At 39.4% G+C, this 13,837-nt stretch overlaps 1 protein-coding gene across 1 annotated transcript in view; it reads right to left on the minus strand.

Moving 5' to 3' along the window:
• Positions 1-1,106: 1,106 nt before the first annotated feature.
• Positions 1,107-13,837, minus strand: part of PCOLCE2 (procollagen C-endopeptidase enhancer 2) — a 64,464-nt gene continuing 51,733 nt past the window's right edge. The window contains exons 6-9 of the mRNA XM_003789460.2: positions 12,538-12,692; positions 6,603-6,686; positions 3,959-4,126; positions 1,107-1,692 (exon numbers count right to left, since the gene is read on the minus strand). Of these exons, the coding sequence (XP_003789508.1) occupies positions 1,562-1,692; positions 3,959-4,126; positions 6,603-6,686; positions 12,538-12,692 (538 nt within the window). The 3' untranslated portion in view covers positions 1,107-1,561. The remainder of the gene's footprint in view (positions 1,693-3,958; positions 4,127-6,602; positions 6,687-12,537; positions 12,693-13,837) is intronic.

Here is a 13,837-nt window from a genome sequence, read left to right on the forward strand (position 1 = left end):
TCTTTCTACTGGTAATGCAGGAAGCTGATACCTATAAGCATCCTGCTTATAGTGCACCAATAAGAAGATTCTATTAAGAGAGAATAAATACTAGTATTTTTAATAATCACTCCTAAGTCCCATAACATGTATTCTGGAAAGGAACTAACTTGTCTTGAGAAGGCTAGAATCAATTAGGAGTCCATAGTTAACATCCTAGCCTGTAAGTCTAGCTGGCTGAGAGGCCCTTTCTAAAAGGTGGTGCTGGCCAGTGAAGCCAACCACCAGTCAGTTGGGTCCTCTAGTTCAACTACTTCCTCAGCTGGAGAATTCCTTGGTACTAATGGGCATCCTGGTGGGAGTGTTTAGGAATGATTTCCAACCCTGCCAGCTGTCCCTCATTGTCACTTCCTTTACTTAGCTGCCAAAACAGGGGAGTTCTTTTTTGGAACTTTTATTTTGCCACCCTTTAAATGTCTAGTCACCTTCAGGGCTGGGAATTAATTGCTTTTACCCAAAAGAATATTTTCCCTTATTCCTAAAACTTCTACCACAAGGGACCTTGGGATCCAAGTCTTTGTTCATCTGTAACATTCAGTCAACATTCTTTGGATAAGAATAATTGTCCCTTCTTCCACAGCCAACTGGCTGGCAACTTCTTGGTCACCACACTAGTTGCAAAGTGTATTTTAAGCACCCCTGTGTGTGAATAATGGGAGTCCTTTTGCAGTCTATCCACTGCTGAGTGAAAATAGATTTTTCAAAGACAAGGGCAGTGAGGGCACTGGATTTAGATTTAGGATTCTTGATTTTGATTTCTCTTAGGAAATGTGTGCTCTGGGCAAGTCACTAAATATACCTGAGTTTGTTTCAATTACAGAATGAAAGCATTTGGACTAGATCCCTAAGGGATCCCAGTCTAGCTCTAACAGGGAGCAGAATCGTAGTCTATTGACAATATTGGATCCATTAAGCCCCTGAAATTCTTGGAACACTAACTCTTTTACCAAAGTGTAAATTGATACAAAGACAACTTTATATATAAATATCAGTACTCTAATTGTTAAAGGGCAATATTCTTTTTTATAGTGTCCCACTAGCTGTAAAAATAAGTTTAGTGGCTGCTATGTAATCATTTAAAAATATTTTATTAAGCATTGATTTAAAAAATGCAAGAGAAGAATATAACACCTCAGAGAAAATGCTTAAAGGTAAAACAAATATCACTATAAATATTGCACTTATAAAATCTCTTTTTTACGTCTTCACACAAATCAATAATACCCTTTTACAGGTATGTATAAATAAACTGCTTCCAAGCTTTCAATGCTTCACACATATAGTTGCCTATTACTACACTAAGTAGGCAAGTTTTCAATCAGATCTCTGTTCCTCTCAGTGCAGGCACAGAACTTCCATCAGCAACACTGGAGGTCTCACACCTGCATCATGTGAAGAGTAAACCAATCTTTCAGAATGCTCTTTCAGAATATTTAATTTTGTAAGTATTTTTTCCTATTGAGAGAAAATAGATCTTTCAAAGGCAATGACAGAATACAGCTTCAGTTAATACAGTTCACTGTTAACATTGCTTTTTTTTTAAGGCATCGAGGAGCTTCTGATTCTTGGTCTTAAACATCATGATAAAGCTGTTTGGCATGATTTTGCCTTGCCCATCTTCACCCACTTGGCCCATAATAATGTAATTTAGACCTAAAGAAAGAGAATGTAAAAATTAATCTTTTTTTTACTATGTATGTCATTTGAAACAACAAAGACTATAATCTACCTCTAGGTAAATGTTCTCTTTCGTAAATGATGTGATTATATATTTATTCTATCTAGGATAAAACCTGGTTTAAGACTCTCATGAGCAAAAAGCTAAATTCAATTAGTAATATGTTCCAGCTCAGCTAAGACAAGGAAACTTAATGTAGTGGTTAGATCCAGTCACCTCCCTATGTGGTACTATAGGCCTGGTGTAGTGACCAGAGGCCTGTGATGAATGATGCACTGCCTTAAGGGCCTCCAGTGCTCTATGATGGGCCATCCTTAGATGGCCTCTCATAATTCCATAAAGCATCTGGATTTCCCTGGCATTTGGCAACTAATAATTCACTCTCTTCTGCTGTCTTGAATTTTTATCAATATTTTAGGCATTTATACTATGTAAGTTTCTTGAGGGCATGGATGGATCATATACTTCTTGCATTTGTATGGTTTCTTGCAAAAACAGTAGGTACTGAGAAGTACTTATATTTGTTAATACTATATTATTATATATTAGTATTTCTGTGTTAGGCCTAGACTGGTGCTTGAGCTGAGTTGTGTTGGACTGAACTCTGAAGGTTTATATTACTTCACAAAAATGTCATAAAAGAGGCATACATTAATTTTTCCTTTATTCTCCTTTCCTCCCATGTGTCATGGAGAAATATGTTTCCTTTTTCTCTTGCATAACCATTCCTCCTGTGTGAGCTGACATTGTCATCATAGTGGTCTTGAGGCTGTGAAAACTTGTGAGACTGGGAAAGGTGATGCCACCTTGAGGCTGAGCTGCTAGCATCGTTATGAGGCCCTATAGAATCTAGATATGCATTGTCTGCTGTTCCTGGCAATTCTGGAAAGAAATGTCTTATCTTTTACAGAGCTTTTGCGATTCCTTCCAGAGAGTCAACATTAGGCTGCTAGCCTCCTGACCTTTCTAGACAACCTGAATTCACAGGAGAGCTTTCTTGAAGTGGATATTCTGTATTTCTGTCTGTATGTAGTTTAATTTGGTTTAGTTGTGGGAGAGGTTTAGAAATCAATGAGCTGAGACTGGACTGAGAAGTCATGATATATCACACAGTGGAATACCAGGCATTATTACCATTCCAAAGAGAGAGATTTATCTACACATGTATGCTGTTATGGAAAGTTGTCTACATATACCTTATGTAGGAGGGAAGTTACAATAGAATATGCATATTATGATCCCATAAATGTGTCTGCCCATGCTTTATATGGATATAAACTTTCTGGAAGAAATTTTTTATTATACCTCTGGGGAAAGGAAAAGGATTATACTTTTTATTTTATACCCTTATCTACTTATTTAAAGTCTTTAAAAGCCATAAAACATACATTACTTGTATAAGTTAAATTTAAAAAAAAAAACTCATGTGCCTTTGGCCCTGGAGTAATTTTCTTTTTTCCATAATTTCTCTCAATAAAGGCATTGCCATACAGGAATTTAATAGTCCTATCTCTGCTAGAATCTTTGATATACCCAGATACATCTCTCTGTTACGAAATTATACTCTGCATTTCCTATTTCCTTGCTTGCTGGATATTTCTCTCTAAACCTAGATAGTATTGGCATTTCTTTTTTTTTTTTTTTTTTTTTGAGATAGAGTCTCACTACATTATCCTTGGTAGAGTGTTGTAGTATCATAGCTCACAGCAACCTCAAACTCTGGGGCTTAAATGATTCTCTGCCTCAGCCTCCAAAGTAGCTGGGACTACAGGTGCCCGCCACAACACCTGGCTGTTTTTTGGCTGCAGTTGTCATTGTTTGGCAGGCCTGAGCTGGGTTCAAACCTGCCAGCTCTGGTGTATGTGGCTGGCACCTTAGCCACTGAGCATAGGTGCCAAGCCAGTATTGGCATCTTAAGTGCAATCTAAAATTTCTTTTCCCTGAACTGCTTTCTCTGCGTCTGTTTCCTGTTGGCTCAATGTCATATGCTTCTTGGACTGGTTCATCATTTCCATTATCACTTCTACCTCCACAAGTATAAGAACTGGGATTACAGCCCAATTTTGCCTAACTCTAAAAGGCCTCCTTTCTCTACCAGTAGTGGGCTGTATATTAGCCTTCATTTTTACTTCCCTAGACCAGCTGTGACATGGAAAGATACTTGGCTTGCCCAAAGAGGCTTTCTCACATTCCCTTCTGTCTCAGAGATCCCCAGGAGACTAAAGTATTCTCTTTACTCACCTCTTCTGAGGAGAGGGCACTGCTTGCAGACTACAATGACCTTGGCACTCATGTTCTTGCCAGCCTGCTGAATAGCCAGATTTCCCTCTTTATAGATGTTGATGATTGAGATTGTGGCATGCAGACTCCCACCTCGAGTGATGGTTGTGATAACAGTGCCAGCTAATACTAGAGAAGAAAACATTTTTGAAATAATGTGACAATAAAGGAAAATGCAAGTAATGACCAAATGCAAGTAATTTTACAAATGCAATGTAAAATAATTTTACATTCTTCTAAGTTTCATATATGAAACATTTTAATGTTAAAGAAAAAGCCCTATCAGAGCTCTTGAACTTGATTCTACACATTTGTCAACAAAATTCAGGTTGAAAAAAAGGAGGCCATGAAGCTGTAATGTTATTTTGCTTGTTAGGTGTTGATAACTAGGAAAGAAACCTAAACATTTGCTGCACTGCAGTCTGTTGCCAAGATGGGGACTCAGAATGTTTTATACAACATGTAGATCCATTGCCAAATGAGGAATACTCAAATAGCCTCTACCTGTGAATACTCAAATGGACCTTGATCTTTAGGAGGCAACACCATACTGAAGGAGATTTGGACCATTAAGATCTAAGTCCTCATGTCTGTGTGAGTGAGTGTCCACCTTTCTGTGTCTCTCCATACCCCTTGCTTCTTTTTAGCTGCTCTCCTTAAAACTTTTAGCTGATCTCCTTAAACTTTTGTTCATCCCATGGTCCTCATCTCTCTAATTATCAGTAAATCTCTTATCTTTTTGGGTCTGTCATAATCTCTTTCTTCACCACCCTCTTTATATCATTTAACAAGTCAAAGTATAAAACTGAGGCATAAATTAAACATTTTCTTGCTTAAAGAAAACAAAATCTCTAGCAAAGTTCTGTTGATTTTCTTTATGTAACTCCCTCTTTTTGTGTCATGACACTCTAAGAAAAAAGACTCTCTTTTGAGCCACAAAAAGAAAGATTCTTGGCGGTGCCCGTAGCTCAGTGGGTAGGGCGCTGGCCACACACACTGAGGCTGGTGGGTTCGAACCTAGCCTCGGCCAGCTAAAATCAACAATAACAGTTGAAATAAAAAATAGCCGGGCAATGTGGCAGGTGCCTGTAGTCCCAGCTACTTGGGAGGCTGAGACATGAGAATCGATTAAGCCCAAGAGTTTGAGGTTGCTGTGAGCTGTGACATCACAGCACTCTATCAAGGGCAATAGCTTGAGACTCTATCTCAAAAAAAAAAAAAAAAAAAAGAAAGATTCTTTCTTTCTCAAACAGGTGCTTTTGGCATTTGGAGGGTAGGGGGAGAATAATGCCTTGTGGTGTAGGACATGCATTGAGTGACTTTTTTTTTTTTAACCAGTCCCTAACCAGAAAAACTAGTACTCCCCAGTTACTGTGACAACACAACACTGCCTCCTAGGGGAGTGTTACCAACTTTGGTTAAAAACTCATGGGCCACTGGTGATACTACTTGGTCAGTTTGCCATGCAAATGACTCATAATCAATGAGATAAATCAAGTTTTGGACTTGGCTATTATGACTTCTTTAAAATAAAATAAACGTTCCCTACTTATGTAGTGTGCAAAGCTCATAAAAATCAGAATTCTTGTCATGTGTTCCTTTGTTTCCTGGTAATGAGTGTTCTCTGCAAAATGTCAATCTGTTGCCAAGTGAAATCAGTGGCTCCCAAGTGACAGGGAGAGAGATTTCCTGAAGTGCCTCCTCCAGAAGAGTAAACTAGATATAGTTGCGATGATACCTGGTGCTATTTGTTTTCAGTTTTATGATGTTATTTGAATTTCAGCGTGTAAACTCCAGTAAGATTTAGGGCCTTAGACTCTCAGTGTCTTCATACCTTCACTGTGGTACAGCCCCTAGGGCTGCAGACAGTCACTAACAGTTACTACTTTTGGCCACAGAAAAACCTTAACAAAGCGTCTCTGGGGAACCCCTTTGTTATGGGTAACCTAGTTAGACCACAGCAACTTTCTTTTCCTGATAAGACTTTTCTTAAATGTTCCTTTTAAATGCTTTTTAAAAATAACCAACATAATTAAATTCAGTATATTTTGCTCTTAGGTAATTTTCACAGATGGTACCATTTATTAATTGGAAAAACCTCCTAGAAATTCTAAGCCATTAATACCTCTTCAGGTTCCAATTTATAAGAGTTTCCAACTGGACTTCAGATTTCCAAGTTTAAATTTAGTACTTTGGAAGGACACTATGTAGAAAATACCTAAATTTCTTCTGAGAGATGCTAGTTTCTAAATATCGGCTTTGGTATGTTTCTGATTTACCTAAGTCAAATTACAGATGTGTAAAAAGATACTTGATATACAAAAAAGATGTGAGAAAAATAGCATATAGTCTTTCAGGAATACACAGGGTATGGTGTACCAAGAGTCACATTGTTAAATTTCTATATGAAAAAAATGTATTTTCTAAATACATATTTTTCTCAGTTACGTAATCTAACAATTCAAACAGCACAAGTCAATACACCCTAATGTACAGGAAAATATTTTCTTGGGTAAATGAACAGTGTTACTGGGAATTCCTCTGAGATTAAGCATGCAGTCTCAAGTTTCTGCTTAAAGAGAAAAGGCTGATTTTTATATCTTACCAAAGTTACTTGAACAATAATTGCTCTCCAGAGTTCCTGTCCGTCTACACTTTTGTTGACACAGGGCCACAGTGGGTTTTAAACCTTAATTCAAAGAAGACATATGATTTAAAAGAATGAATTCAAATATAATTGATCCAACTTTACCCATTTAAAATTACTATTTATTTCCCTGAGCTACCAATCTGTCATTGCAATGAAATAATTAAAAACCACGCAAAAGCAAGTCTTCATGCTACCAACTACTGCTCTAATTTCCTCAAGGCTACTCAATACCCTTTTCTGAATTTTAATTCTGATATCAAAGATAGGAAAAATTTTGTCCTGTTCTCTTCTTTCTTTATATAAAACTGACATCATAACCCCAAATCAGCATATTTTGTTTGTGTCCTGCTAAGAAAAACCCAAGTACAACAATCTGAACTCACAGAATGCAGTTTAATACTTCATTTTACAAAAGAAATCCTATGATATTCCCCTGAGGATGGAAGGAGCCTTCTTGGTGCAGTTTGTTTGTTTTTTGTTTTTTGAGACAGAGTCTATGTCGCTCTGGGTAGAGTGCCGTAGCATCACAGCTCACAGTAACCTCAAACTCTTGAGCTTAAGCAATTCTCTTGCCTCAGCCTCCCAAGTAGCTAGGATTACAGGCACCTGCCACAACACCCGGCTATTTTCTTGTTGCACTTGTAATTGTTGTTTAGCTGGCCTGGGCTGGGTTTGAACCCACCAGCCTCAGTGCATGTGGCTGGCGCCATAACCACTGTGCTGAGCCAGTGCATTTGTTTATTTATTTAAGACAGAATCTCAGGCCGGTGTGTTTATTTATTTGAGACAGAATCTCAGGCTGTTGCCCTGGGTAGAGTGCCATGGCATCACAGCTCATAGTAACCTCAAACTCCTAGGCTCAAGTGATTCTCTTATCTCAGCCTCCCAAGTATCTAATTATTCAAGTTTAAAAAGTAGTAGCTAGGACTATAGGTGCCCACCATGCCTGGCTATTTTTTTGTTGTTGTCATTGTTCAGTTGGCCTAGGGTGGGTTCAAACCCACCAGCCTTGGTGTATGTGGCTGGGGCCCTGCCAACTGAGCTACAAGCACCCGCCCTGCTTGGTGCATTTAAAATATGCAATTACCCAAATGTTAGGATAGGGTTTTAGAAATGCTGTTCACACATAAAATGTATTATATCTGCAATGAAATGCAACCAATCACTAAATATTTATTTTGATCCTGGCACTGGCTATTAAGATCTTAAGAAGTGAGAAGTGGATGAATTTAAAAGTAAAACTAAATAGATAAACATAGTAGTTCTCAACCTGTAGGTGATTTTGCCCCATAGGTAACGTTTGGCAACATGTTTCGACGTTTCTGAGTCACTACTGGAGGGTGCTACTAACATCTAATGGGTAGATGCCAGAGACACTGCTAACCACTCTACCATGAACAGGACACGCCCACAACAAAGAATTATGTGGTCAAAAATGTAAATAATGTGAAGGCTGAGAAACCTGCATTAATAAAATGAAAATATTTAATCCCCATTTGGGGTTTTTTTTTTTGAGACAGTGTCACTATGTCGCCCTGGGTAGAGTGCCGTTGCATCACAGCTCATGGCAACCTTGGGCTTAAGCAATTCTCTTGCCTCAGCCTCCCAAGTGGCACCCTGGGACAACAGGCACCTGCCACAACACCTGGCTATTTTTTGGTTATAGTTGTCATTGTTGTTTACCAGGCCCAGGCTGGATTTGAACTCACCAGCTCCGGTGCATGTGGCTGGCGTACAGGCACCGGGCCTTAATCCCCATTTTTACCTTTAAAATGTTTCAAAAGTATTTACTAGTTATGTGCTTATGCATGGCAATATCCTATAATCTAAACAAAATTGTAACAGAATTGCCCCTGTTGGATAAATATCTGCAATCACACATTACCCTTCTGATACATTCTACCAACTCCTCTGTGAATTTATTACTTATTTACTCTTAATTTATATCCCTACTTAACTCCAAAAAAGGTCTAAAGTGGACAGCAATATGAAAAATATACAATTTAGTATGAAAATATATAGAGTAGCTTAAATATGCCTATTTAAAAAAAAGAGAAAGAAAGCTCATAAAATATTTAGAGGGCGAGAAATACATCATTTCAGAAGTTAAGGTCCTCATTTTTGTACTAAATTTACTAATTATCCAAGTTTAAAAAGTAGGAGTGTCTGTGGTTCTCCTGGTGACAGAGAGCATGCTTTCAGGTGGCCCAGCAGAAACCGGCTCCTCAGCCTCAGAAAGGTAGTCTGGAAGGACGGTGGGCGTCCCACATGCTCCTGCTCTTCCTTTGTTAGAGCCCTGCCTCTTGCCTCTAAGTCACCACTTTCTATGCACTGTCCTGCAGTAACACACTCAGCTCCTGGTTCTTGGTCTTCCTCTACAAGTGTTCCTGAGACCATCTCTGTGGGTCCACTCTCTACATGGGTGACCCCTCAGTCATGTGGCCTCATCCTCACCAGGGACTGTCTCTATGCTCCATCTCAGACACTCAGTTCCAGACTCAGAGGTCCTCGTGCTGAAGTGGTAATCTGCCAATCTCTCAAATTTAGACATCCTACTCTATAGTACAGCCTCCTTCACATCAAGCTTATTTATTTAATTACTCTCGTGATTACATTTTTCAAAAGTAATCATTGACCTCTCTCATTTTTCCCAATCCATCAACCCTGAACTGTTTTTACTTCCTTAGCAATTCCACTTAGTTTCCATCAGCCATTATATAGTATTTCAATCATTTTTGTGACAATACCTTAAACTCCCTTTCCTTTTTCTTTCAACTCTGTCCGAGTCCTATAAGGGAATACTTTTTTGGTGTTTGTCCTCAGCTGAGTAGGACTGAACCTTCATCAAGGTGACAATCACCTTACTACAATTTTCACAGCTATATTTTAAATTCTTTTTAATTCTGCCAACTTGTAATGCTGCCTCTTCCCTTCTCACTCTCAGCAGGGGACTGCCTATTATCTAGAGAGAATAGAAGTCACTACAGGGAATGTCCTCAAGTTCCCCACCAACTCTGTCATCTTTATCTGTACCTTCTCTTCCTTTCCATCTCAGACACAGGGGGTTGTGCGGTTTGTCTTAAGTCATTTGCTCTATAAATCTTCCACAGACAGATCCTCCCACCTTCATAAAGACCTTCCTTCTTGGTTTATTCTTCCCATCTGCCATTTTGTTGTTCTTTGCTGGCTATTCCCATCAGCATCAACAGGTGCAAAACTCTCCTTCCTTTAAGGCCAAACTTGTGGAATGAGTTGCTGGAACTTCCTGTCTCAATTTCTTTGCCTTGTGCTACCAGCCCATCAACCTACTTCATCTGGCCTCTGCCTGCACAACACCACTTACACAGCTCTTGCTGGGGTCTCCAGCAACCAAGCATTGTGAAATCAGATGGAAACATTTTAGGCCTCCCCACCCCCCGCCCCTTACTTGAGTCTCATCAACATTTGACTCAGCAACCATTCCTGCAGCTTCCATGGCACATGCTCTTGGGTTTGCTCCCTCCTCCCTAGACACTCCTTTTGAGTCTCTCCTTTGCCAGAATACCTCCTCTTAAGAAGCTGGTGTTCCTAAAGGTTTAATCCCACTTCTTCTCCTCCTTCTGTCCCCAGCCTTTCCCTAAGCAATCTCCAATCTTATTCTTCAACTATTTATATATTGATGACTCTCAAATTTAAAACTCTGGCTAAAATTTCTCTTCTGCTTGGGAGACCCATACGTCACTACATGACATCTCCACTTGCACATCTCACAGACACCACAAACCCAATAAGCTTAATTTATGAATCCACTCCCAAACCAGGTCTCTTCTTCAGTAAATGTCAACATTCCTTCCAGTTGTGCAAGCCTGAGACCACACCTGGGAGGCATTCTTCACAATTAATCACCAACTCTGTCACTAGCTCCCTCTTCTCTCTTGACGGTCTCTGTATCTGTTCCATAGCATTCATAAGTCACCTGAAGAATCGTAGGAACCTGTGATCCTCTTGATCTCTGCAAACCATTCACCTCACTGTGGCTAGAATGGTCTTGTAAAATGCAAATCTAATCTTGAACTTTGCATAAATCCATCATCACCTTCCCTCACACTTAGGATAAAAACTAAAATACTTAGAGCATAAGGAGAGAGCTGGTAGGGCTTGAAGATGAAGTTAGAGGATGGGGACAAAGTGTGAAGGAGCTTATGCACTACATGAAGTAGTCCAGGCATTTGTGCTGTCCAACCCAGTAGTCACTAGCCATGTGAGCCTTTTAAATTAATTATAATTAAATTAAAAGTTTAGTTCCTTAGTATCACTGTCTACTACATGCCCAACGGTGGCTGCTATATTGTATAGCACAGCTGTAAACAAATGAATTTAACAGAAGAATGACATGGTCTGTTCTACGGTGGGGAGTTGCAGAGGGAAGGGAAGATAGAGGAAATCAAAGACTACCCTACAAGTGTGGCCACTGATGTTATGAACATGCTTGGGAGAATAGGTGGCAAAGCAGGCTTGAGGCAGAAAATAGTGTGATAAAAATTTTTGCTCTGCTTTAATCTATATATCTAACAGTCATAAAAAGTCTAGGAGATATTTACAAATCCATGTTTTCAAATTCAGCGAAAGTTTAGCATGGAGGGACAAGCAGGGCTTCTACTAGTACTCTGGGTGAAATCAGATAAATAACTAGAAATAATCGGAACACCAAGCCCCTCCCATATAAACCATAGAAACACCTAGATGAGGTAAGGCAGTACACATGCAGGCCACAAGGTGGCCCACTTGTGGAGTGCCAGAAAAATCAGGCAGGGGGGTACCCACTCATATCACCCAATCAAGCAGGGGATACCCACTATCTAGGGTGTATGTGGAAAATGGTGGGCAATGAAGCTGAGCTTATTTTAGCCTATTTCATATCTGAACCTTAAATCTTTCCTTCCCACTTTGTCCCCTCCTCCCTGGATTTGGATTTTTAAATCTGAGACCTGAAATTCCATGGGGTAGAGGTGATTGGATGTAGACCTTAAGATACATGTCTTAGACTAGAGTTTCCCAACCAAGGCCTATAATATGTTGCATATTTTTGTTTAATTTACTCCAATTTGAAAAAAATATATATATTTCATAAAACTTTTTTGAGAAAAAAATGCCCAAATACTGGCAGATATGAAAATTGGCAGGTAGTTCTTGAAGCTCTAAAATAGTGGGTCTCAACCTTCCTAATGCCACAGGCCTTTAATACAGTTCCAATGGGTGGTGACCCACAGGTTGAGAACCACTGCTCTAGAACTTTAACCTAAAATACCACAATTTTATATAATAAGAAGAAAACTATAACTTTGTAAGTGCCAGAAAAGGAAACTTTGGCCTATAATGGTTTGTTCATAATAGCCTTCCTAGCAATTTTTAAGTGGTTTAACATTCTTTTCCTTATTATTATTATTATTATTGAGACAGAGCCTCAAGCTGTCACCCTGGGTAAAGTGCCGAGGCATTACAGCTCACAGCAACTTCCAACTCCTCGGCTCAAGTGATTCTCCTGCCTCCACTTCCCAAGTAACTGGGACTACAGGTGCCTGCCACAATGCCTGGCTATTTTTCGGTTGCAGCTGTCATTAATGTTTGGTGGGCCCAGGCTGGATTCGAACTCGCCAGCTCAGGTGTATATGGCTGGCGCCTTAGCCGCTTGACTCACAGGCACCGAGCCATGTTATAACATTCTTAGATGATATTTAAAAACTATTAGCTCATCAGCATCCTTATACCCTTTATCTGTCTTTTCATCAATGGAGTCATTTTTTTCTTACATAAGTTTCATCCTATTTAACTTATTTTAATTGTAATTATCTTTCTCTTAGAAATATTAAACTCCTAAAGTTTCTATACAACTTCCAACAGAGAAACTTACCTGTGGTTACAGGAAATGTGGTGGTAACAGGTGGTGCTGTAGTCACCGGTAGCTTTTTTGGCCTGAATTTGTAGTGACCAATAAATCCATCTGCAGTTAAACTTAGGTCTGATAAAAACTGAATAAGAAGCTCATTTTTCTCAGATACAATTGGCCTAAAGGAAGAGAAAACTGTTTTTAAAAGTACTTATAGATATTTAACATTTAAGAGGAACCTCCCTGAAAATGTAAACTTTTCTAGTTTTTTTTTTTTTTTTTTTGAGACAGAGTCTCACGTTGTCCCCCTTGGTAGAGTGCTGTGGCAATGTAGCTTGCAACAACCTCAGACTCTTGGGCTTAAGCGATTCTCTTGCCTCACCCTCCTGAGTAGCTGGGACTACAGGCGTCTGCCACAAATGCCCAGCTATTTTTAGATAGAGGATCTTGCTCTTGTTCTTGCTGGTCTCGAACCTGTGAGCTCAGGCAATCCACCTGCCTTGACCTCCCAGAGTGCTAAGATTACAGGTGTAAGCCACTGTGTTCCACCTTTTCTAGCTTTCTATTAATTTTTGAGTAAGTTACCATTTTTTTTAACTTAAAAGCTAAAACACTTCAAAAGGTGAAAGGCTTAATCTGCTAGGTGCTGGGATTTAAGTGAAGTGTTCCATCTTTACAACAACCCTACTATCATTCCCTTTTTATGGAATGGCAACTGAAATATGGACAGTTCAAGACTCGACAGCAAGTTTGTGGGAGAGTCAGGAATTGATCCCAGGACCAGGTGACTGTGGTTGACATTGGGACGCATAAATGCTGAAGCTGTGGCTGGCTTTCTGTCCACAGGCACCTCAGGGCCTGCTGACTTGGGAGGCACAACCTTTGAACTGACTGGGTTCAAGCTTGCCTGGGAGCCAGATGCCAGCCACAGAGGACAAATGTGATGAACAAATTCCTGTACCCTGTGAAGATCTAGCCAGAGGATCATCTCAGTGGCTTGGTCCCCCTGGGATAAGAAAGCCATGCAGGATTAAAGGAGACTTCCATTTCAAATTTAATGGGCGTTCTTAAACATTCCTGAAATGGAAACATTTCTGTTGTGACTTTTATTAGTGAAATACTGTGAAGGAAAAAAAAGTGCATACCATGTTTTGGTGGTCTTAAATTATATCACTGATTAAGAACTTCAGGGGCTTGCTGGTTAGTTGGTACTAAAGATTTAATGGAGATTATAACTGAAGCCTCAAAGCTCTCTTAATCATAGGGATAACTATATATATATATATTTCTTTTTTTTGAGACAGAGTCTCACTATGTTGCCCTC

The sequence above is a fragment of the Otolemur garnettii genome, unplaced genomic scaffold (genome assembly GCF_000181295.1).
Source record: "Otolemur garnettii isolate 467f Iridium unplaced genomic scaffold, OtoGar3 scaffold00032, whole genome shotgun sequence".
Taxonomy (NCBI): Eukaryota; Metazoa; Chordata; class Mammalia; order Primates; family Galagidae; genus Otolemur; species Otolemur garnettii.